We start from the raw sequence: 27,105 nt of genomic DNA on the forward strand, positions 1-27,105 counted from the left end.
TGTGAAATGTGACCCCGACTACACACTGCTTTTTGTAAGACGTCAAAAGCCAAAAAGGTTGGAAACCACTGGTTTCATCTTTAACAATGTGTTATATTTTAAAAACTTGTTATATTATCCATTGTGTCAAATCTTCATCTGAAAAGTAACTAAAGATGTCAAATAAATGTAGTGGAGGGGAAGTATAAAGTAGCATCAAATGGAAGTCTAAGTATCTCAAAACTGTACTTAAGTACAGTACTTCAGTAAATGTACTTAGTTATGTTCCACCACTGAATTATGTCATATCTAAAATTTGCTTTGTTAACACACAGTAACAACTATAGATAGATTCTTTATTGTCATTCTATGTCAATACACAATGAAACACAGTTTGACAGCAATCCTATGTTTAGCAGCTTAGATTAAACCGAATAAATAGAAAAATAAAATAAGATAGTTAAATATGATAGAATATAATACAACCTCTTCCCCATTGATGCATATTCCAGTGTGGTGCATTTTCTTGCACCACACATTTTCTTCACCATACAGACAGTATCCTCCTCCCTGTAGGCACTTTCCTCATTATTTGTAATCAGACCCACTATGGTTGTGTTGTCTGCAAATTTGATTATGGTGTTAGAACTGTGGGTGGGAGTGCAGTCATAGGTAAAGGGGGAGTAGAGAAGTGGACTGAGGACACAGCCTTGGGGGGCACCGGTGTTTAAGATGATAGTAGAGGAGGTGTGATTGCCTAGTCTGACATGCTGGGGTCTGTTGGTTAGAAAGTCCTTGATCCACAGACAGAGCGGGGTGTTTAGACCAAGTGTCTGCAGTTTGTTGACCAGTTTTTGTGGGTTGATGGAATTGAAAGCTGAACGGAAGTCAACAAAAAGCATCCTAAGGTAGGTGTTGGGGTTTTCCAGGTGAGTGAGAGCAGTGTGAAGTGCTAGTGAGATGGCGTCATCAGTGGATCTATTAGCTTTGTAGGCAAACAGGTGTTGGTCGAGATTAGGGGGGATGCAGGCCTTGTTGTTGGGCAGAACCAGTCTCTCAAAGCATTTCATGATTACTGGCATGAGGGCAACAGGCTGGTAATCATTTTGGCTTGTGACTGCTGAGGTCTTAGGGACAGGGATGATGGTGGCGGTTTTCAGACAGGTAGGAACTGTGGCTTGTTGTAGTGACTGGTTAAAAAATGTCTGTGAAAACTGCAGCAAGGGTTTAAGCACCTTTAATGCCTCTCCTCAAATCTGCCCTAGATCCTCCCTGTCTCCTGATTTGAGTGCTGCATCCTGAGCTTTAAGCAGCAACCACACACTGCTGTTAAACCAGGGTTTTTGGTTAGGGAACACCTCAATTTGCTTTTTTATAGTAACATTGTCAATGCAGAAGTTGATGTATGTGGAGGTGTCGTGCTCAATGTCTGACTGATCAAAGAGCTCTCACATTGTTTCCTCAAAACAGTCCTGCAGTAATGATTTTGCTTCTTCAGTCCAGATCTGTATCGTCTTGGTCTGAGGTTTGGATCTACTGATGAGGAGTTTGTATGCTGGAGTCAGAAAAAGGTGGACGTGACTCCCCTGGTTGAGATCTGTTGACACATGTAACAGTGGAGCAAAGGAGAGAGAATAAGATAGTGATGTAACTGACCTGCATGTTGGTATTTAACATGTTTTTTTCGTCACAAAAACAAATAATTTTTAAAATATTTGTATGAAAAAAATGTTCATAAAAACCCACTATTTGTGCTTTGCCGAATAATATATTTGTATTCGGGCACACCCCTACAAAATAGCTCCTGGTCTTGAGTTCAAAGTCATGATATGATACCTGAAGTGCCATAATTTCTTGTAAATACCAATCCGCAAAAGCCATATCTGTATATGTTACCTAAGATACACAAAAATCCTTTGAATCCCCTAGGAGGACCAGTAATCTCAGTTGTGGATTGTCTCACAAAATTTTAATGGCTCAGTAAAAACAGAATTGGACCCAAAAGCCTGACTCACAGGTGAACCAGCTAAGATAAAATGTTGAGATTTAATAGTAATCATAAACCAGACAAACAACAGGCAAACTAACTGAAAAGGAACATGTAGGGTAGCATAAGTCCAAAGGGCAGGCAATGAAACAGACTGGCAGGATGAGATGGCTAGAGCACTAATGGCAAAGGCACAAGAATGAAAAGAATGGCACAGAATGAATGAGAATGGACCACTACAAAAACTGCTTGGCTGATTGGGGAAGTGGAATAAGGTGTGCAGGGGGGCAGGGGAAGGTCAGGTGATGGGGAATGGTGAGAACAGGGGTAACTGCACAACAGATGGGTGTGGCAGTATCTGAAATGACAGGAGAGTAGTATATGGCAGGGAAGAGGAACAGGCAAGGATGAATATTTAACTTGGGATGAAAATACTTTGTGACACAGAAAAGACATGCTCAAAACTGTGGAGATGACAGTGGACTTCAGGAGGGCATCAGTGATGACATACAGACTGAACTCTTTGTCCCTGCTCTTCTTTGAAAGAGAACTGATTGTATAACTTAAGTTACTTTCAGGGACACATGCCTGTGTGTGTGCATGTGTGTGGTTTATGTGGCAGCCATGACAGGCTATGTTCAGGTGTCATTTTTAACATTACTGAGCATGTTGGTGCTGGTGTACCTCTATCCATATGCTGCACTGTTGCTTCTGTCAGCTGTGTGTGTGTGAATATGTGGCCGCCGTGCCAGGCTACGCCTAAGTGTCATGTCGGTGCCAGTGTACCTCTATCCACACTCTTGATTAATGATGCTAATGAATATTTGGCTGCCGTGCCAGGCTATGCAATGCTGTTAATGTTCATCTTGGTGCCTGTAATATTATGTCTGATGATGTATAAAGCTTGTATGATTAAACTGTGGTGCATTCAGGCAAGTGTAGTTGCAATGACCTATTTTGGTTAACATATGTGTTTCAGAACCTATAAAGTATGATTGGTCTTGGATGAGCTAAGACCACCTGATTTTCTCTGTGCTGACCTGCACTGTGATTTCTGCCCATGCTTCTGCTCCATTCAATATTTATTTCAGCACTCCTTGCACTCTTCACACCATTGCACTTTTGTATCCTGTTTACAGTTTACAGAAACGCTTCCACCTGTACATTCACTGGCCACATTATTAAGTGCACCTGTTCAACTGCTCATTAATGCAAATATCTAATCATGTGGCAGCATCTATGCATTTAGGCATGTAGACATGGTCAAGACAATCTGCTTCAGTTCAAACCAAGCATCAGAATGGGGTAGAAAGTGTTTTAGTGACTTCAAACATGGCATGTTTGTTGGTGCCAGACAGACTGGTTTGAGTATTTAAGAGATTTTCATGCACAACTATCTCTGGGGTTTACAGAGAATTGTCCAAAAAAGAGAAAATATCCAGTTAGCTGTGGTTCTCTGGGCAAAAATGCCTTGTTGATGGCAGCATTTAGAGGAGAATGGCCAGACTGCTTTGAGCTGATAGAAAGGCAACAGTAACTTAAATAACCACTCGTTACAACTGAGGTATGCAGAAGATCATGACAAGGGGTGTGTGGTAAACTAGGGCTAGAGCCAAACGCATGACTCAAACAAACAGTTCCAAAAAACAAAGAAGCGGGAAACACACAAGGGCAGGAAGTGGATCTGCAACGAGAGGAGAGTTAGAAACCAAAATAAAACAGGAAATGCAGAACTAAATGGGAAAGAAAAAACAAAACAAAACATAACCTAAAGACAGGATGAGTCATGACAGATCATTTCTGAATGCACAACACATCGAACCTTGAAGTAGATGGGCTACAGCAGTAGGAGACCACACTGGGTTTCTACTCCTGTCAGTTAAGAACAGAAAACTGAGGCTACAATTTATATGGGCTCACTAAAATTGGACAACAGAAGACTGGAAAAACATTACCTTGTCGGACAAGTCTTGATTTCTGCTGCAACATTCAGATGGTAGGGTCAGAATTTGGAGTAAGCAACATGAAAACATGGAACTATCCTGCCTTGTATCAATGGTTCAGGATGATGGTGGTGGTGGTGTAATGGTGTGGGGGATATTTTCTTGGCACACTTTGGGCCCCTTAGTACGAAATGAGCATCGTTTAAACGCCACAGCCCACCAGAGTATTGTTGCTGACCATGTCCATCCCTTCATAACCACAGTGTACCCATCTTCTAATGAGTACTTCCAGCAGGTTAATGCACCATATCACAAAGCTCAAATGATCTTGAACTGGTTTCTTGAACATGACAATGATTTCACTTCTTGATTGATACCAGAAACTGGGCGCTCTCTTTTACATAAGATTTTAATTTGGGGACAAACTCCTTTATATGATGGTCAACAAAACTTGAAATTCTTTCTCAGAATCAGAATCAGCTTTATTGGCCAAGTATGTTTACACTTACAAGGAATGTGACTCTGGTTTCTAGTGGCTCTCAATGTACTTTCACACAACAATCTTCAGAAAAATACATAAGGACAATAAGCCAAACAAGGATAGTTGTGTGAAAGTACATTGACACAATAAATTACCTGGACATCAAAGTTGTTAAAGATGGTAACAAACTAATGCACGAAATCTAAAGATTGTGATACACTCCTGCATGCAAAAAGTAAAATGTTTCCATCCTCTGTCTTTTAAAAAAAAGTCTATTTGTCAGTCACAATCAAGACTACCCTTTTTTAGAGGAGTCTTGAAGACAGAATCCTAAGGCATTCAGAAAAGGAGGGTTAGCACTATTGATTATTTGCAGCAATTTTTTAAAATCTGCTCAATCTATAATGCAGCATTCACAACATTTTCTTTAGAAAAACCTGGAGCAGGTTTTTTCTCTGTGTGTTGGAAACTGCAAATAGAAAATCCAGAGCAGTGGAAGCAGAATGATTACAGAGGGCTGCTGCTCCACTTCTCTCACCGATGTGATTAGAAACCTACAGTCACCAACAGTGAGGGTTTGTGATCAGATTCACAAAGGAACACCTCAGGTACTTCTGACATTTTGTAATGGCTTTTCTGATGATGTCATGGCTTTGAACCCAGTCTGCTCCGATCCCTCTGTCCCCTATATGTGATGCAACATATCCATCTTCCTCCCTTCTCTGTGTATCTCCAGTTGGGTTTTCAGGATGATAGCAGGGTGTGTGGGCGTGGCTGAGGACAGCAGCAGCAGCAGCAGACAGAAGCAGTCATGGAGGTGGAGGGCACTGCGGAGCCAGCCTTTGTGGACGTGGACCAGGGTTTGACTCTGGCCTGCATCGCCTTCCTCTGCCTGCTGCTGGTGGCCATGATCATCCGCTGTGCCAAGGTCATCATGGACCCCTACAGCGCTATCCCCACCTCCACATGGGAGGAGCAGCACCTGGATGACTGATGGTGTATGGGTGTTCCTCCACGCAGCCATGCATGACAAAACCCCCACCTGGAGAATAGAGGGTTCTTCAAAGGTTCTTTGAGGAGGCACGGCTTCTGCATGACTCAACAATCATTACATTAGTTTAAAAAAATTAGCAAGCAAAAAATCTAGTAAATCTGAGTACATATTAAAAGGTTGTTTTGACAGTGCCAGTTTGGATCCTTTCAGTTGTTCAAAATTAATGAAGTATTACTGAAAAATACACATCTTTTTTGGTACAGAACCTCTTTTGTTTAGAATGCATTTTCTAAACTGCTATAGCACTGCTATAGTACAAGCCCTAAGAACCATGTCCTGATACTTTCTGGAACAGTTTTTAAGTTTATCCATTGTGAAAAGGTTCTTCATAGTACTGTAGAGCATTCTTTTGTATTAAAGGGAGAAACCTCCTTTCTGGCACTATATAGAATATTTTTGTTCAGAGAAGAGAAATACATACAAACCAGACATGACCAAGCAACCTACACATCTAGTAGAATGTATACTGGGAGGATCAAATATAATGATTGCTTTACCTACACATGGAGCGAGGAGGAGAAGGAAAGCAGGAAGTTTCTGCGATTCTGGCTGCTGACAAAGCCATTGATGGGGTGATACTATTACCACTAAAGAAAAAAGCACATAAACTTGGCCTTTTTGTATCTACCTAGAGCTGTCTTCAGGAGCACACACAGTCAGTAATGGCTGACTGTCAAGTGGACACAAACAGACTGCACTTTCCCTTTACATCTGTACATATTGGAATGACAAATTAACTGAGGATGAAGATGAAGAAAAAAAAATACAAGACTTGTAAAGTTCTGGGGCAATATAAACAGGCTGTGTTTTTACAGCTTGTACAAGATTGGAAAATAGAACAAAAAACACCAGTGTGTTTGATATGGAAACAACTTATCATGAAAAAAATAGTCAAACAATCCACAGTCTGTAATTTTTGACGAGCCATTAGCCTGACTTAAAGGATCATTCCTGTTTATTACAACTTGGGTCTTATATTTTGGTCTAGCTGCTGAGATCTGGGAACATGCGGACATTGCTACGACATAGTCCGATGGGTCAACAAGCACGAGCAGTCAGATGATCAGGCAGGTTGGAAACAAGCCCCCAGGTTAGCCAAATTTACTGTATTTGGAAGACAAAATGTTTGCAAACTGTTTGTTTTAAACATCCATCATAGTCTCCAGACAGACTCTCTCCTTCATATATGAACTACCATATTCCCCATAGTGGTTTAGATACTCTGACTGAACTGTTAGCTTGTTCATAACCTGACTGCTCATGTTCCCATATCCCAGCAGCTGTTGCCATAATAGAAACAAAGGCTAAAACTACAAAAACAATAGCCAAATTGTAGTAAACCAGGAATACATACAAGCTTTGAAGAGATAGTTTGTTATGTGATGAAAATATAGACATTAGCATTTCTGTGTGAGATGTGACGCTGAGGCCATGTAGGGCAGGGTTAGTGCTTTTGCTCATTTTAGTGTATTCTAAAGTGTTAGCATGGAGCCTATCATGCTAAGATATTCCACCATTTTGGAGGATTGGAGGCAAAAATCTAAATTTAATGTTGTCATTACTTAACAGTTAAATTGGCAAAGAATAGTCTACCAAAACTTGATTACCGTAAGACAGGATAAGTTTAATGTGACACTCCACTGATTTTCCATGTCAAAGTCAGTTTATTTGCCATGGGAAGTACCAGTAAGCTTTTGAAAAGTCCAGTGTCTCATTGGGGCGAGCAGCAGTTCCAGTAGGTTCTGTAACTCAATGCAATCTCTGACTAAGTATTAGATTTATTCGTTTTTCAGAAAAATTTTCTTGGGGTTCAACATCCATATTTTAAGATAAATGAGTATCTATTACAGCACTTGCTATAGAAAGTTGAAACCTTTATGATTCCCTGCAACAAAAAAGTACAGCTCCAGTGAACGACAGTGCAACACACAGACTTATTATAACTTGGTTTCTTCCTGATTTATCCACCAAACCTTTTTTTTAAACGTAACTTTTTAAGGTGAAATCGCCCTTTTTTATGTTTTCATAAGCAAAGTAAAGCTTTCACAAATCTGAAAGTGGGTTTAAACAGCATTAAGGCTTTTGCTACCATGCCTAACACTTTTTCATAAGTGTAAGTGGTAAAAAAATAGCCGCTAAATATCATTATTTATGTTTATCTTTGTACTCTCAGGCTACTGTCTTCAACTGTGTCAGTGATCAAACCAAACAACCAATCAAAGGAGCAGACCATCTATTCCATCACTGCTCCAAAGTCTACAAAGTCAACTTGATGAGTGGGCGAGTGTTGAGCAGTTGCGAGTGTGTAGGGAGGGTTGAGCTTGCGTTCGTCACAGCCCTGTACTTGTGGGACCGCATTTGTGCACAAGGAGCAGAAATACTCCCTTGCAAGGATGTTTTCTGCTCGCGGATGCTGTTTTGTGCACTTGCAGAGCAGAAATGCTCCCTGGCGAGGATGGTTTTCAGCTGGTGGATACTGTTCTGTGTGCTTGTATCACATACGTGCACCAGGTTTCTATGTGTGCGGCTTTTAAGACTAATTAAACACCATAAAAAATGATGACTTTCTCATAGAACTTGATTGACTTGTATTTGCTTGAGATTCAGTGTCTGAGTATAGAGTATCTATTGAGCATTAACGCTCAGACAATCTGTGGCCATTTAGCCTTTACAGTAGCAGTCGTGTTTGATTATGTGTCACTGCCACATCATGTAATCTCCTGTTACTGAATAAAATGTGCACACACATACACACAGAGCTGCAAAACAGACATCTCATACTGTGTGATACGTCATGGCTCATGGCAGTATGAACTATTGCACCCACACTGTTGCTTCTACTTATAAATTGGCCTTGTTTGCCTTCCCTGTCTCAGCCATTAGTTTAGAACAAGCTGAGGTGTTCTTGTTGTTGTTATGTGAATCTGTCTCTGAATTATAAATCTGCACAGAAAGCATTCATCATGTATGAAATGATTGCCAGTTTGCATGTTATAAAGTGCCTAAGCTTACAGTTAACTACAGAAGGGCCATTTAGCACGATGCTGAGTTCCATATCAGCCCCCGGGGCACTTTACCTTCCCTTCCTTGGAAAAATGAACTTATTGTGGATGGGAAAATGGCACATTATGCTTCTCTTAAGGCAGCAGATTTAAATAGTCTTTTTTTTTTTTTCTTAAAAAAAAGGTAGTGGGAGTCAGCAGTTGACTTGCTTAACTTAAAAATTGAGTGGAGTTATGAAAAACTCATGTTTAATATGCTGCATAACAATGAGATTAAGCATCATCTAAACTGAATTAGAAATGTGACTGCTGAAGAAAAACACTTCCAGTGGACACTGAAACAATGATGGGTCCGTGGACGTGACACAGCTGGATCCTGAGGACATACAGTAAGGTGTAAAGGATCCTATATGCAGTCTTGCATTTCAAGACTTTGTTAGATGTGCTGATCTCTAAGCTAGCTAGCACATGGATGAATGAATGTATGAATGAATGTGTGATTGAGTGTGTAGTATTTTGAATCTATGAGGTGCTTTGTATCTAAAAAAAATGATGAATACAGTGTGTTGACAATAAAGATGATTGTAAATTACAGAACTGCTGTAAGTACCTGTCTTTTGTGTGCTTTATAATTGAACATAAATGAAATAAGAAGCTAATCTCACATTATTTTGGACATGTAATTGGGTCACACCAAAAGCTTGATGAAATTTCATTCAGTGCTTATCCAGGTGGAACCGTCTGCCAGCCCTTTTTCATCAACTTCTGTCTCACATAATGGACTAAATAGTACAAAGATGAAAATCTCCAGTGGCGCTTATAGTCAAGGGCATATTCTGCACATTCAAGCATCGACAGGGCTTCGAAGGTCAAGTTGAAGGTACATACATTATATTATGATTATGAGACTAGCTCTACATTGTGAGAATGTAAAACAGTGATTTAATTTGCCTTGACAGTTAAATTGTCCTGTTTCTCTCTTTCCTTTAACCTTGGCTCTTAGCTGGCAGCCTCCTGTCTGCCTCAGCCCTGTTTCTATGAAAAGGTTGGGCTGACTCCCATGTTGAGCATGCTTATGGGGGCACAGGGCACCATTTACAGCATTCAATATGCAGCTGTGTGTGTGCGCCTCCTGCTAACATCTCTTTGGCATTTACATCTTGCTGCAAATTCTGCATATTTCACACCTAGTCCTGTGTGTGTGTGTGTGTGTGTGTGTGTGTGTGTGTGTGTGTGTGTGTGCCAGCTTTCCTTTTAGCCTGTTTAAAACTTTATTTAAGCATATGCCTGGTTGAAATTAACCAGAATTTTCCTTTAAAGTTTCATGGTAAACACAAGAAGCAGGGGATTAATGATTTATGATTTTTGTAATTATGTTCTTTCTGACACATTAATTCCAAAAAGTTAAAGCACACTCATATGTTATCTGGTCACACACTTCCACATTCTCGTCTGGAAAGCAATGGTGTATTGGCCTGTCAGATGTCTGGCTGTCTACAGCTGCACCACCAAGGCTGAGGAAACCTCTCCCTGTGATGTGACAAAACCACAGAGCCTTGCTCGTCTTATCTGAAGGATATCTGTCACATGGTTCCCTCTCAGGTGTGAAATTGTCTTCTAAATCTTCCACAGAGATGCACAGGTTTCTCGGTGACAGCTGGAGTACAGGAGGGAGGGAGGAGGGGGAGGAAGGGAGAGGTTAAGTCTTAAATCCCTGTGGCTCTTGGAGTGCAGAAAGTGCCTGACTAATTATTCTGAGGTGGGTGCTCTGAAGCTCTATAGCAGCCACGAACGTGACTCTCAGCCAGCATGGGGTTGTTGGGAGGGGGGGGGGTGGAATGGGTGATGTGGTTAGAGGGTATTCAGGCCAAAAGAGGACCAAAATATCCCACTCATGTTGAGTATATACTGTTGTTTTGCTGACATTGACATACTTGACTAGAGGCTGATGGGGTAAAAACTCATGGACATTTTGGAAAATATACATTTTAACCAATTTTGATATGAAGACCAATATCATTTTCATCTCTGTGTCCAGTAACAAGATATTGTAGGATAATATATTTAACCTAGCATAACACAAACAGGAGCAAAGAGTCTACAGCCATACTAGCAGCTCTATGGGGTTACTTAGACACAGCACTGCTTTGCGCTAATGCTAATGTAATGCTAACATGCTTATAATGACAATGTGACATTTTTAGCAGGTACAATGTTAACCATGTTCACCATCTAAGTTTAGTGTGTTAGCCAGCTAAAACTAGCTAATTAGCACAAAGTACAGCTGTGGCCACTGCAAAAAAGTGCTTCACAGCCCACCACTGTTAGCTAGCAAGCTAGTCATCAATTCACCCAAAAATCAGCTGTGTTTTGTTCATGGCCTCCTCATCCTGTCACAGAATGTGTTGGTCACATGACTGAGGACGTTTGTCCTGTCTCTTGAGCACTTAAGCTCTTTTTGTAACATATGTTTGTAACTTATGTAAGTAAAAAAGTCTATCTTTGTGAACTATGTCTCTTGGATACATGTAAGATGGCGTAAAATTAAAGGGAAAACCTGAATAAATCAGTGTGAAAAATACTGAATCCAGATGCTTGCATGCAGAGGATTCACTGAATGGTTTGATAAAGATGAAAATTATGTGAATCATATATTATGGCTTTTGCAGTCACCAGATCTCAACCCATCTGAACACTTATGAGAGTTATGGCAGCGCTCTCGACCACCATCATCAACACATCCGAGGGAAAACCTTCTAGAATAATGCTGTTAATCCAGTTCCACACACTTGGAGAACCTATAACACTGTAGGTGTTCTATAGGCTCATGGTGGAACAACACCTTAGGAAGGCGGTATTCAGACCGAAATTAGCTCTGCATGAAAAGCGCAGCCCTCTCATTTGTTTGAATGGGGGCAGTGAGTTGATGCAGTGGGGAAAAGTTGAACCGGGCTCAACTTCTACTGTTTACCTTGTAATCATCATGTCATAAGATAAAACAGTTGCTGCCATGATAACTTTGCAGAGCTGTAAAATCCTGTCTGTGAGTTTTACAAATGGCTAGATATTTAATTAGATCCTCAGTTAGGTGCTGCTTTGGTCATTGCTCTTCAAAATCCCTGTTAGCGACACCCATGGACTGTATATAAAGATCAACGTAGCAAGTGAGCCAACTGTCAGTCACAGCTATAATCAACGCCCACACTGCAGGCATCCAAGCTGCTATAAGTCTTCAAATCTTATGAACTGAACAATAATTTCCAAAATGATGACAAGCTCACTTATTAGAGGTCCTGAATTTGGAGATTGAAAGCATCTCTTTAAATTGTGATGTATCAACCTTCCAATAATACTGTTTCTGGGCCCAATCCTCTACTGCATTGAGTGAGGCTCTAGTCTTTTCAACAGGCTGCAGTGCTTTGTCCATTGTTGTTTAAATACATCTGAGTAAAAAAAAACCCAAAACTATCCAATTGTCATTCTACTGCTTTTCTTGCAATGAGAAAGAGAAGAGGAAATGGCTACAGTTGATGAGTTAAGTTACAATTCTTAAACTAATGAAGAAAAACAAAGTTTGGCAAAAGCCAAACCGACCCTTTGTGGATATCACTGATAAAGGCTAAGGGTTATGTAGGGTGTTTCTTGTTATGAACACACATCCTCTTCATCATTTTCTGTGCTGCCCAGCTAGGGCTTCGTCAGCCCTTCTCTGACCAACAAGCCTGACAACCGAAACATGAAAATGTGGATAAGAAAAACCTTATAAAACCAGGGTTGCCAACTCTCACACTTCTGGTGTGTGACACACGAAACAAACCCAAACATCAAATGAACCCTCCATGCTGAAGCTAGCAGGCAGACTGGAGCCGCTTTCATGAGACAGATAGGTGAATCAGAGTTCAGAGGATCATATATGACACTAACTGACATGTGCAGCATCAAATAATAACGTCAGACAAAGGACCACAAAGTAAGTAGCTAGAAAAACTCTTCAGCAAAAAGTGGAGCTTAAGTTTCTTAAATTGACATTCTTTTAACCGTCCAGTTTATCTTGTGTTGCTGCTTTAGCCTACTTTACAGTAATGTTAATGTAACGTTAGCTTGATAGTTTGGATAGCTTGACTGCTGATGCATCTCTACTGTGTGTTTTGTCGAACAATTTCTGTAATTAACACCATACAAGTTAAAGTTCTGCTTTATGTGCACAACCTGTCTACATTGCAGTTTATCATTACTGTAAACCTGCTACCACAATATTATATTCTTACCACTGTATTATTTTCTATTTTATTACTATATTTTCACTTCTACACTATTTTATGTCTTATATTCTTATTTTTAATTTTACTTGCGTATTTCTCTTTTCTATAGTTATCTCGTTTGAGCATTGTAGGAGGGAGCTCAAGATTTAAGATTTTCATTGCCAATGACTGCTTCACTGTAATTGTTGTGCATAAATAATGATGATCAATTTCTTTCTTTCTTTTTTTTCAGATGTGAAAACGTCACCCCAAACTGCAACTCTAGGGTGTGCAGTTGGCATTTCCCAAATGGCAAAGCTGCAGGACCACCTCAGCCATACCTCTAAACAAAAGAAACAAATGGTCCCTACCAATGGTGAGAATGAAAGAGCAGATCTACTACATGATGCTGACATTGCAGCTGCACAGACCCTTGTACTTCAAAAACTCAAACAAGTTAATAATTAGAATCAGTTGTGTTTATATTAGCCTAACGATACTTCTATTGCTAGCCATGGGCTGGCAGATCATTATATGTCTACTTGCCTCACTTCACTAACCCTCAAAAACCTGGCTGGTTTATATTTAGTTTTTCATCTTCATTTACGTCCAAAGTTATAGCAGTCCTGTACATTTTTTTTGTTTTTTGATTTGTTTTTTAGAAGTACGTCAGCCAGAACATGGCGTATCACCTTTAGATGTCAACTAGCTAGCTAGCTTGCTACTAACTTCTAACTTTAAATTCTCTTTTTCATGGATGCCTGGATACCCTTGATTGTACGACCTGGGAGAACAGCTACACTAATAACTCTATCGGAGTTGAAAGAATTTAGACCCTTTTAAACCCTAAATGGTGTTTCACAAAAGAAAGAAATTATTGTGAAAAGGTTCACAGGTTCCCCCTTTGTGGTTTGTTTTTGGGATCTGAAGGAGCATTTGGACCCGGAAATGGTTATTACGTCATGCGTGGCATCAGACTTAACAACTGGATAATGACTTGGAAAAAATGATTGACTTAGTATTTGCAGAGAGAAGTTGAGACTTTTTGAATGGGAGTCAGTTGGAGCATCTAGCAGCTGCCGGTGGCACTTTAAGGTACTGCAGTGACTTGGTAGTTGCCGTGGTAGTTGCTGATTGGCGACACACCTCACCCTAACCCATTACTACAACAATTTGTTTATTTTGTTTCTCATTGTCCTGCCAGAGCTCAGTCAGCCAGCTGCTGTCAATACAATGCGGACATGCCCCTCCAGCTGGCTGAGACAAAAAGGAGCATTTCTGATATTTCCCCAAAGACCTTTTTTCTTCATTTTAATGAATGCAAAAAGGGGTGAGTAAATGTGATATCGGGACTTGAATGTTACTCGATGTCAATCAATGACTTTAAGATGACTAATCTATCCGTTAGCCTTGCCTGAACATTTTTCATAAGGATCTCTTAAGATAGATGTGTACTGAGCAGGATATTATGCATTTAAAAAATAACATTTATCATCAAAAACATATCTAACAGCAACAGTAAACTTCACCAGAATTATTATTATTATTATTGCTATTATAATTGACTAGTAAGCAAGGGTTTATATAAGTTTTGATTAAGTTACTGTGATTACAATAGCCTGTTACCAAAGACTGTTTAATTTTCATGTATTCGGATAAATATCCAGAACTTTTTTTTTTCTTTCTATACAACCCAAGTAACAGACAAGCATTTTCCAGTCACTATTAATTTGAGCATTTTCAAAGTGCAGTTTAAAAACTTGCCTTCTTTAATGTAGCAGTTAACTGATACAGTGACTGAGAGTAAACACTGCTGCAGAAACAAGACCAGCAACAACTGAATCCAGCTTTCACTGTCACTTGTCTCAATGTGCACACATTTAATTCTAGTGTTTTTCCACGTAATAATCCCTCTACTATTACAGTTTTACTCTGTTCTGCTCTGTGATGATCAGACATTTGCTGAGGGGATTAGTATCTCTGAAAAGGCACTGTGCCTTAAACTTTGGACAAACTGCCGGTTTCATTTCTCTGGTGAAAACCAGACATGTGTTTCCAAAGCACTGACTCACTAATTGTACCAACACGTACTGAAATGTGAGTCACGGATGTATTTACCATGACGTCAGTTTGGCAGAATGAGTATAATACAAAATGTTAACTCATTAGCTTCACTCTGCTGCCATGACACTACCTAGCTTTGTGGCTAACTAGATAACTAATTTAACAACAGATAAACTCTGAGCATGTCTTTTATAGTGCCTGTGTTATACTGTCAAGAGAGAAAATTATACTTCCTACTGTGACATGTCAAAATGTCTCCTGTGAAAAAGGCCTATTAGCTTAAATCGCGCTCTCGTATCTGTTTAACTTTTAGTGACATTTTGTGTATGTGCTTTCTTTCTACTTTTGAAGATCCTCATTCAGACCATTGCAATAAATGGCAACACTAAACAGAGAACATAAGGGATGAAGCATGATTTAACTTTAATATCACTAGAATCTACATTGCAACCATTAAAACAATGAATATGAGTAACAGCATGCTTCCATTGCTTGCAAAAACAACACAGACTTTGATCATAGAGAAAGAAGAGAAATTTGCTCTTCAAGTTTCCATATAAACTTGTTGAAATCCGATCCATTAAACACAACAGATGGGAAAGTTCTCAGTGCCATCCAAATTAGAAACTAAGGCTGTATCCAGTGAAAGTCTCATTTTCACAGCCTATCAGCCTGGTTAGAGAATTGCCTCTTTCCACTGGTTAATAACTTGCCAACAGTTTTCCAGGGAGTGGTTCATTTTCCATCACACAGCCTCGATTAATCATGCAGAGCACAGCACAACCTTCCATTCCCACTGTCGTTGATTTCTCTGCAGCAGTCTGACAGTTTCTTGGCTGACTGTAAACCACATGTTGCTTTGGTCAAGCTGGTATGGTAGTTTGTTTGGACTGTAAATATCATTCAGAACATTATGTTATAAAAAAAAATCAATTTCTCCATTACTCATTTCCTCCCAATAAAAATAGTATGCACTCTGGACTAAACACACAAACATTTAATTCAAAGTAAAGGTCAGCTTCAGGCTAATTTCGTACTCCATGCTTCATTTTCCTTTAAGTAACCAAGAGGCCACAATAAACAGTCTAGACTGACATCTACCAGGGGGGACACAAAAAATTCCTAGAGGCATCAATAGCACAGTAGGGTGCAGTTATCATAATTGCTGCTAGGTAGCATATGCATACCAGAGATGTTTTGTATTACAAAACTTGTATTTGTATTTGTATCTATATTCACCCCTAATGCATACAGCTTGCTGAAACTAAAACTGGGATTGAAAGGAGAAGATTCAGCACTGTGAAAAAAATCCAGGAAGAGGCTCTGGACAGGGTGGCTAAAGATGACTACAGGAAATGTTTCCAGGACTGGGAGAATTGCTGAGACAAGTGTATTGCATCTCATGGAGAGTACAAAGTGATTTAGAAAGGTACTACAGAAAAATTTATGACAATTTTTTTTAACTATATTGAAAATTTTGCCACCCCTTGTTGAGTTTGTGTACCCCACACCTCGCTGCCATATAATGCAATGGGTTTGATGACTGAGTTCTAATTCGTAGTTCAGTGTTTATTGATCTTTTGATGGCATAGAGAGCCTTTTTTGCTTTGTCTTTTAGTTTATTCACAGCCAAGCTAAAATTTACTTTGTCATGTTCAGTCCTAAATATGTGTAATAATTTACACTTCTCTGTCTCTCTCTCTCTCTCTCTCTCTCTCTCTCTCTCTCTCTCTCTCTCTCTCTCTTTCTCTCATCTTTTTTAAAATGAGTCCAGAAGCCGACAGCAAAATCTAACTTTACTTTCAATGTTATCGAACTAAGAGTAACTAGTAATGTCTTTGTGCTCCCTCATGGCAGAGTTTACAGCTCTGATAAGTCTGATCTCTGGCTGTGATTGGCCACCGCAGCCTTAAGCCACAGTGGCACCGGGTTGCGTTTCTCCAAAAGTTGACTCTTTCCGGCCACAGTCCGATGCAGCGCTGCGGTGGCCAAAACACCTGCAGCCGATGCACTACCCCCATTCAAATGAATGAGAGGCCTGGCGTTTTCGCTGCACCACCTGATTTGGTCTAAAAAGCTTCAAATTCTGGATTTCAAATTCATCCCAGGGGGCTCTAAAATCTACGTTTTTTATTGAGAGTCACGCAATATGACAAGACTTTTTTTTTTTTTGCCAACTTTCACATTACAGTGCATTTAATGCAAAGACCCTTTATCATAGTGAGAATTACTACATTTTTTCCCCACATACAGTCTGTGAAAAACATATGGGAAAAATTATTCTTCAAGTGAGACAGCCAAACATAGCATGAATCTACAGTGGCAGTAAGCTTTGAGCACAATTAAATATTCTTTTAATAGCAACAATCATTTTAATGTGGATGAACTGCATACTGTACATTCATACTCCAATTGTCTTGGTAGTACACAGTTAAATTTAAAACCACATTCAAATACAAAGTTGAACATCTACAGAACTTAAACACACAAACCTTTTATGAATAACAGCCACTTACTCTGCAATAATGTCATATTGTTATGTTTCTTGTAATTTGTATTAGGGAGGGACATGCCTGAAGGACACTGCTGTGCCTACCATTTTCTCTTTCTCCAGGGGCAAAGAAGAACAGCCAGAATGACAACACTTGTTTCACAAGACATTGAGATTTTGCCAAATTATGACACATGAGGGAGGACAAAAACGTTACTAGGAGAAGGGGAGGACATTTCTCTTCGTTTGATAGTGTTAAAAGTAAAGTTAAACTTTGCTGTCAGCTTCCTGACTCATTTTAAAAAAAGACGAGAGAAAAAAGAGAGAGAGAGAGAGAGAGCTGAGAGCACCAGAGACAGAGAGAGAGCAGCTTTGGTCGAGTGAGCTAGAGAGTGAATGAAGTGAGGGAGCACTGGTAGTGAGAATGCCGATGAATCTGATCAATAAACGTTATTTTCTGATTTGATTTGCTGTTTCACAGCGGTTGTGTTCTAGAGCACAAATAAACACACTCACACCCCCATACACCTCAGCCGTGCGGCGGTGGGCTCAACCGCCTGATTTGGTCTGAATATGGCCTAATTACTGTTACAACTGTTACATATCTTTTCGTTTATTTCATGTGTACTTAAGTCATACAAAACAACGTATAACTTTGTGACCTTTAATATGGGTGTGTTCATAATTTGTTACACTGTTGCTTGTGTAGTGGTTATTATTTTTGTTATATAAAATGGATCAGACTAAATATATTTAGAGTAAAAGCACATTCTTAAAAGCTGTCATTCATCAATGTCCTATGTTAATTGCAAATATGTTGGTGATTTCAACTTTTAACAAAATATAATAGTTAATAGTTCTAAATGAAAATATTAAAAAGGTATTTATATGTTAACATTTACCAAATTTTGCATAGATTTTAGCAGAAAGTAAGAAATGAAAAGCTGATGTTATGTACTGTACTGCTGTGGCTCAGGAGGAGGAGCAGGTTGTCCATTAATCGGAAGATCAGCGGTTTGATTCCCGGCTCCTCCAGTCTGCATGTTGAAGTGTCCTTTGGCAAGATACTGAACCCCAAATTGCTCCTGATGGCTGTGCCATCTAATTATGTTTCTATTTGCATCACTATATAAACCTCACAATACCTGAGCATGGGTATATGCCTGAGGAACACCTTCTCAGAGTTTGCAATGTTGCAAATAAATTGGGCTTCTAGGGGGCTTCAAAACTATACAGTATGCCGGTAAGTCTTTGTTTTTGCACTTTGAGCCCTTTTATCCAGCACCTGACCCGCTGGTTGGTTTGGATGTGTCACATTCTTCTGTGTTTAAACTAGATTTCTATCAGAGCAGCAAACTAAAGGCACTCTCCAAACCCTTGTCAGGCTCTGCTGCTGGGTTTAAGGCTCCTTAGTTATCTTCACGTAGAAAGTGAAAATACTCCTGCACACACAGAAATAAACTCTGCAAAATTATTTGTCAACATCTCAGTTCTCAGGTACTTCTGACCTTTCTCAAGACCTTTCAAGACAATTTCTTGAGAAAGGTCAGAAGTCTGAAATGTTGTGTGGGAGTATTTTCACTTTTATCTGTATGGTATGATTGCTTGTCCTTTCAATTGACAGTCAGATTTGAATGTGAAATCTAACATTTTCAGTCAATATTACAGACAAAAGGAATGCAAATATAAATAGATTTTATTGAAACACTGACTAGAAGTTATCATAGATTAACTGTAAAATACATTTTTAAATAAAAGGAAATGAAACAGGAAAAGGTGGACAATATTTAAAACTAACACATAAACTCAACATTAGCGATGACAGTCAGGGCTATGTTTAGGCCTAACAATATGGGTCCTAAAGGCCAAATTCAAAAGCAGTGACACTGCCAACTGTAAGCAGTTCAATCTGGCATAATACAGACTTTCAAATCAAAACTAAACCACTAGCATTCAGTTCATGTAAAATATTAGAAATTACCCATCTGGAACCTTTACTTGATGGAGGCTCACTGATACATTATGAAACTCTTAAACAGAGATATGATATCGGTGGTAACAGCTTCTTGCAATACTTACAAGTGAAACATTGTCTAACAGAAATACTCAGCCTTTCAAACAACACTCTGCAACAACCTCAATAGTCAATCAATTTAAAATGATGACCTTATGGACCTTATGTCCACCTTATGACTCACAAAAAACAATTCAAAAATCTACAGACTTCCATACATTACAGATCTCCCATTACCAGGCCATGATTGGGAGAAAGCTGTTTGTTTGAAAATCTGTCCCATAATACCAAATGACAACTTTTTCAATGCAAAATTCTAGTTCACCTCACCCAAAATAAACTACACAAAATGGAACTCACAGATAACAACACCTGCACACTACGCATGACTATTTACATGCCACCTAGCTCTGCCCACTGTTGGGACTACATGTGGACCACAGTTTACCACATGTTTCAAGACTCCAAGAAACCTGAGCCCTGGGGGTTCGCACCCAAAGTGTGAAGCTCCACCCATGGATCCAGGTTATCAAAACTAGAGATTCCCCTCTTATCTTGCTCTTTTCTCCACGAGCTGCAGCAGGAGCAGCTCCTTGCTCTCTTTCTCCTTCAGCTGCAGGAGCAGATGCTTGCTCTTTCACACCTCCAGCAGCTGCTGGAGCAGCTCTCTGATTTCTTGTGTGGCCTGCTCACAGCAGACACACACAGTCTTCTTTACGGCAGAAGACGCAAGAGCCTGCCTAAGACTCAGAAACTAAGTTTCCTTGTGCCAGCAGCTAAAACACAAGTCTGCTGGCCAGTTTAACAAGTACATGAGCCGCGAAATGGAGTTAGCTTGCCGCTAACTCTACACAAAGGAGTGACCTGGGCCCTCTGCACGACTGGAGTGCTGTCTCCCCAGCAACGCCTGCATCTTTCAGCTTCAGAGCCAAAGCCTTCTCAGCCTGACTCACCCACGGATTCACCGGCTACAAAGCAGGACACCACAAAATATCTCTTCCTTCATGGACTGGTAACAACTAGGCATAGCCTAGCAACACAGTGAAGCATAGTATGGCTAAGCAAGAATGTTTAGCTCAAACAATGTACTGTACGTGTATTGATTTGGTTAAGGTTATACATTGAACTGTTGTTGTGATGTCCTTGTTGCCTATAGTCAGGTTACTGCATAGCCACACCGCTAGGTTAATGTTAGCATGCTTAACACATGTTACATCCAGTAACTAGGCCTTGCATGCAACTAACCTCATTTTAACCTGGCACCTTTAGCATACACCAGTTGGCCTTGAATAGAGAACCACACAGTTAAGAGGTTAAAACCTAGTTTGGCGAACTTTGGTTCAGGCAGCACATGTGGTTCCACATGGTCTGGCCTTTTATCTCTGTAGTTCCCTTTATCAGCCAAATTGTCAGCATGCCATGTGCTCAGTCACCAGGTGACTGCAGCCATCTTGCTATTGTCTTCCCTACACACACACACACACACACACACACACACACACACACACACACACACACACACACTTGTATATAGGTACACTTAGCTAGATTAGTATTGTGTATTGCTTTTACCCTTTTGTTAAATAAATGCTTTTGGATATACCTGTTGTCTGCTTTAATGTTGCACAAGAATGAGTTTTGCCAACCTCTGCTCTGTGAAGAACTCCAAATCCTTCAGCCTTAACTAGCTATTGATATGGTGATTTTGTTTATAGTTATTAAATTAATTATTAATCAAAGTCAAATTGATAGATTAGTACACTTTGAGACTGAATTGGCTATCTTTTTCCCTGAGTTCAGGCTGGTGCCCCGTTTTAATTAATTATTAATTCTTATTAATAATTTTATTTATTTTAATAATTAACGATTATCTTTGATAATCGTTAATTATTGCTGATAGCCAAACTTGTAGCCACGGCCCAACACCACTCATTCACACATTATGGATGAACATTACAGGTAAACTATCCTGGAGTAGGTTGCAACATTCTAATCTCACCATCTGTGTGTCTGCTAGGAGAACTTTCCTTTGTTGAATTGCGACTGAAATATGAACTTCCCATATTGGTTGCCTTAACAATAACTTAGAAAAAATCTTACTCAGTTGGAAGAATAGAAATAAACCTTCAACATCCCAATGGCATCTTCTATTATCTTACTATAATTCAATTAAAAGACAAATAGCATTAAAAAAAACAACCACATTTACTCATTTAACAGCTTTTGGCTGATTTTGCCAAGTGGTTGTTGGTAGATTTTGTATGATAGCCCTAGGTCAACAACTGCCTCAGCCGAAATAGTAAAAAGGGGGTAAAAACAGCTGTGCAAAGATACATAAATTACAAGATGCTACATCCAACATGAAAGTTTTAAAATTTACTTGTCAGATTATACCAGTCTGCTACTAGAGTTTTATTACTATGATGGTATTAAAGTATATCTGCTTTTGCCATATTGCCCAAAAAATTGAGTATCCCTAACCTAAGGATAGCAATAAACAAAGCAATATTATGGACAATTTCTAATATCCAACAGTACCCTAGGAGTTGCCTCAGCATATTTGACCCTAGCTCCCACTGTTGCTTGTTGCCTGCAGCAATGCCCATAAAACTGCAGAATATATCACTACCCTAAGCTCAACCAACATCAATTACAGAGGAAAGTTTATGCTTTCTTAGCTAAAGCTAGATATTTTGCTTGTGCCCTTTAAATATTAAATCAAATGTCTTTGATTTATTTTAAATAAATACTACTACTAATTTGTGAGGTAGGTCACATAGCAAGGCTTATGTAATTAAAACAAGTGTATAGATTACATTTTATTAACTATGCATTACGAGTCTATGTCGACTGCATTTTCTAAGTTGGTTTTATGTTTAGGCCTGTCCAAAGCTCTATAACATGCTAACAATATGCTAGATGGATAGTAGCTAGCTAGCTAGATACATACTTAGCCATCTCTATATTAATATTTGGTACAAACTGGAAATCAGCCTTGTGGTGTGTTCAAATCTTTAGGAAATTCATTCACATATTCTTTATTCACCACCCCTAGGAACAGGAAAGAAATGACAAATGTAAGAACTGCCCAGTCTTTTAATGATATTTGCCAATTCTATGACAATCCTATGCTCTCCCTACCAGCAATATCCAAGCTATGCTTACATGCCTTAAAGAAAATGATGTGGACACAGTCTTCCCAAAGCTGACAAAACTCCTCAAAATAAATGCTACATAGCCAGCGACAACTGTATCAGTCAAGTGATCATTCTCCAAACTGAAGGGGATCAAGGCCCAGCTTGGAAAGAGACACCCTCAGATTCTCTGCTGTTGTACATTGAGAGGCACATCCCAATTGACCATAATGAGGTCATTAACATTTACAAACTCATGACCGCTCCCCTGACAAGACTGCTCAAAACAGCTAATTCTCAAAATGTTAATAGTTCCATGTTTTTACTACAGATGTGTTTGAGAAATAAACATTTTAAAGTTACCCATTGGCTGTATCCCTTCCTTATATTCTGAGTCACACTATAACATGTTAATCTTAATTGGTGCCTATCAGGTGCCCTTTATATTTTTTCACCCCTACCCCTCAGACAGCCTGAGTCAGCCACTGATCAGTCCTGAAAGAGGGATCCCACCTGTTGCCTTTGCTGAGGTTTCTTTCTTGCTTTCTGTGTGTATTTTTTCCTTGTCTAAATTGAGGGTCATGTGTTATGCAGATTGTAAAGCCCTTTGAGGCAAGCTTGTGTGCTTTGGTTGAATGTTAAGTACCCCTCAGTTTTATGCTGCTTTTCTTTTCTATGCTTCATCTCAATTGACTTAGATGACAGCATCAGATGTGGATGCTGGGAGATGTGTTTGTGTTATCTGCTATGCATCAAGAAGAAATGGATGTTCTTCTCCATCTTTAGTCGGATGAGGTAAACCAAAGGCCGGCAGACAGAGTTAGCAGGCTGATCTTAGAGGATTCCTCAACTCTTGACATTTTACCAGTTCACTCAGTTTTGTTCCTGCTTTCATCTCTGACTCTGCCTTACACTCTCCTCTGCCCCTGTCAACCTTCACAGCCTGCAGGGAGTCAGCTTCACAATGGGAAATCCACCTGCTTCACTGATATTAACACACACACACACACACGCACGCACACACACACACTTGATATCTAAAACATCTTTTTTTTTTAATTTAATCAGGACATACTATATTTCCACTCATTGATGCTGTTGCAGCAATTTAGTTAATTCTACATTGTTTTAAACTCTTAAATTCTGAAGCACAAGACACAAGAAAAGGCAGCAGAAACAAGTGAAATGGGACTTAAATAATATTTATTTATTTCAGGAATTTGTGCCTTCCAAGTACATATTTAATGTGTGACGGATTACTGTAAACCAGGATGTTTGCTGTAACCAGATAGACTTACAAGTGCTGCTGTCTCAACTTCATTTGAAATGCAATATTCAATTCAATTCACTTTTATTTATATAGCGCCAAAATTACGACAAAAGTCATCTCAGGGCACTTTTCACATAGAGCAGGTCTAGACCGTACTCTTTAATTTACAGAGACCCAACAATTCTCCCATGAGCAGCACTTGATGACAGCAGTGAGGAAAAACTCCCCTTTAACGGAAAGAAACCTCAAGCAGAACCCGGCTCTTGGTGGGCGGCCATCTGCTTTGACAGGTTGGATTAAATAAACAAATCTGGTATTCACAGTCTGATCATTTTCAATTATCACTCTGAGTCTTCATTAATCTATTGATTGTTTTCTAATTAATCAATTAATGATTTAGTTCATATACTGTCAGAAAATATTTTAAAAAGTACTAGCACAAGTTATTGTCAAGTAAATCTTCACATTGGAGAAGCTGCAGCAGAGAAGGATTGCATTAGTTGTTTGATACTGTAAATGACTCAACAATGAAAATAGCTGCCAATAACTTTATCCTTTGACAACAGATTACTTCACTGATTATTTTGGCTCTATTTGCTTGTTTTGACAGTTTGTCAAAGTATTATCATAGTGTCCAACAGAGTGGTACAGTATTATATCTTTGAACTAAACAGTAATAATTTATTCTTTACTGCAGAAATAATATTTTTTCAAATGTATCAACTGAGGGCACAAACTGTGGTGGATGCATTAAAGTTTTAGCAATATATCCATGAGTTTGAAGGCTTATCATCAGACATCTGTCTATCTATCTATCTATCTATCTATCTATCTATCTATCTATCTGTCTGTCTGTCTGTCTGTCTGTCTGTCTATCTATCTATCTATCTATCTATCTATCTATCTATCATTTCCTCACTTATTTACTGTAAGTCATAGTCTAGGAAGCATGATCCCCTTGGTTGCTAGTGAAAACTCAACTCAAAATTGGTTGCAGGTGGGCCCCAAGGGTTTGCAGCTGCTTATGTGGAACAATTTTACATGTCAAACAACACTCTATGACCACCCTCAATGGTCAATCACTTCAAACTTGCAAACAGTCATAATTGGGGAAAAGATCTTGCTGTTACCATGCTGTTTGCAAATCACTCACACAAAAAGGTACAAACTGTGGTGGATACATTACAGTTACAGGAAAATATCCTCAGTCCAGCAGTCACAAAGTAAACAATAGAACTACACTGTTAATGTTACAAAGTTAACTACCAGGAATGCATGCTCACATGCATTCCTGGTAGTTAACTGACCGACACAGTGCATTGCCAGAAGACATGTGACAAAAGTTGATACAGATTCAATTTATTTGCTGGTTGATCCTGCATTGTTTCATGGTGGAAACATGAAAAAACTGCAGTAGCATGTCTGTAGTGGAATGTTATCAAATGTTGCCCTCCACATTACTAGGAGCTGTTTTAATGCCATTAGATTTCAGGAACTATTGAATGCATGAGTGTTAACATCCACATTAGGCAGCATACTGACATCAAAGCAGCCTGCTGTGCTGTGAAACAGGATTGCTACAGAAGAGAATGTGAGAAAACACTCATTCAGGAAGAAAGCAGTGAAAATGAGAAGCTGACACGATGGGAAAACAGCAGTTTATCTCATGCAAACATGCAAGTCATCTGTCAGAGTAAATAAAAGAGATGAACTCTGCAACAATAGCAGTTAATACTGAGGGTGCCATTTACACATTATTTTTCTGCCGTTTTTTTCAGTAACACCTATAAAAAATGTCAATTTCCATGCTGAAGGAAAAGTTCTAAATGTGAAAAGAATTCATAGTTTATCAAGGTATAAAAGACATCTGAAACACCATTCCTCATGCAGAGAGTTCCCCTGGAACATGGAATAGATTATATTACATTAATATAATGAATTAGTGGATGATGGAATCAATGATTGGGCTTCTTATTTTTACATCATACCACTGAAATGGTCCATCCAACACAGGATTAAATGGCACATGACAATACAACATATGATTTAAGAACTATGGCAGACACTCATGTTCCAGAGAAAGGAGGACACACCACTGCTGTAGACCACATATTGTACATGCCTCTAAACCAAAGACATTCAGTCAGGGAGTTGACCATTTATAGCAAATGGTTAGATTTGGCAGCTCTGAGGGAGCTCTCAAAGAATCTGAGCAGCGACAAGGCATCTGATGAGAAAGTGAATCCCCCCAAATTAAATTAATTATATCTCAGATGGCAAGATACTATACTGCAAATGAATACACAGTTCAGCGCAAACTGAGCAGCCAGAAGCACATCACCTGCAAGCTTGTGGAAGCCATAAATGCCAATAATTCATCATCTTTCTTGAATCATGATATAAAGGACAATCTGAAATAGACATGCATTTTATTTTCTGTTAAGTTTAACTCAACTAACTAACTGACAAAGCCAATCAAGTTCATCAATACCAACATAATGTTACGTTTCCAGATGTATTGGTAATATAGATTCCTTTCGGGCACATCACATTTCACATCGTTTTCCATATTAAACTCAGTTTCGGTTGATTCTGGAATACACCCTGAGATGCACTGGAACACATCATCAGTGATGTAACCCCGGTCATTGGGGTTCAGATACCCTCATGCAGATGACCAAGCAAGGATTAATCAGACCCTGACATGTGTCCCATGTGGTCTTGTGTTTAGCTCTGTTGAGTGAGAAGTAAAATGGCTACCTTCCACTTCTACAGATATGCAGCAAACGCTACATCCCTACCTCTCAGTGGCGGTTCTAGCTCATTTAAAGCACAGGGGCCAGGCTGGGGCCAGCTGTTATTTCAGAGAGGTCAGTTAAATTAACTTCAATTGAATTAATGTATTTTCTCAGTATACAGAAATACAGTACCACAAAGCTTATACTCTCATAGAGATCAGTAGCTTACTGTATACTGAAAAAACTGAACACTAAACATTCAAAGTAGAGCTGCAATGATTAATCAATTAGTCGACTGATCATAAATTTTTTTGATAATTGATTTACGTTTTGAGTCATTTTTTTAAGAAAAAATGGCAAAATTCTCATGTTCCAGCTTCTTAAATATGAATATTTTCTGGTTTCTTTATAGAACAGATAACTAATCAATTAATCAAGAAAATAATTGACAGATTCATTGATACTAAAAATAAGTTAGGTGCAGCCCTAATTCATAGATCTAAATGTTCAAAAGTATTAGTGCATGTATTATGGGGCCAGAACAGTGACATTTACATTTTGGCAGCGAAAATAAAATTTAGCATTGAAATCAAATCTGCACTGAAAAAAGAAACATGTATTGGCACTGAAACAAGTATAGGCATTGAAAAAAGTTCCACTGAAAAATAAAACACAGGCATTTTAAGAAATTACAATCTTTCATTCTT

General features: G+C 39.1%; 1 protein-coding gene and 1 long non-coding RNA gene across 4 annotated transcripts in view; both read left to right on the top strand.

The window, feature by feature from the left end:
• Positions 1-9,016, top strand: part of LOC137188276 (cortexin domain-containing 1 protein-like) — a 42,626-nt gene extending 33,610 nt beyond the window's left edge. For all 3 annotated transcript variants that reach the window (XM_067597872.1, XM_067597880.1, XM_067597889.1), the window contains one exon: positions 5,127-9,016. In XM_067597872.1, the coding sequence (XP_067453973.1) occupies positions 5,202-5,384 (183 nt within the window). In that variant the 5' untranslated portion in view covers positions 5,127-5,201 and the 3' untranslated portion in view covers positions 5,385-9,016. The remainder of the gene's footprint in view (positions 1-5,126) is intronic.
• Positions 9,017-13,273: 4,257 nt separating this feature from the next.
• LOC137189682 (uncharacterized) lies at positions 13,274-17,768 on the top strand. The gene is made up of 3 exons (XR_010929704.1): positions 13,274-14,017; positions 16,006-16,180; positions 17,313-17,768. It is a non-coding gene; the product is annotated as an uncharacterized lncRNA (long non-coding RNA).
• Positions 17,769-27,105: the final 9,337 nt, after the last annotated feature.

Source organism: Thunnus thynnus, chromosome 1 (assembly GCF_963924715.1).
Source record: "Thunnus thynnus chromosome 1, fThuThy2.1, whole genome shotgun sequence".
In the NCBI taxonomy this organism is placed as follows: domain Eukaryota; kingdom Metazoa; phylum Chordata; class Actinopteri; order Scombriformes; family Scombridae; genus Thunnus; species Thunnus thynnus.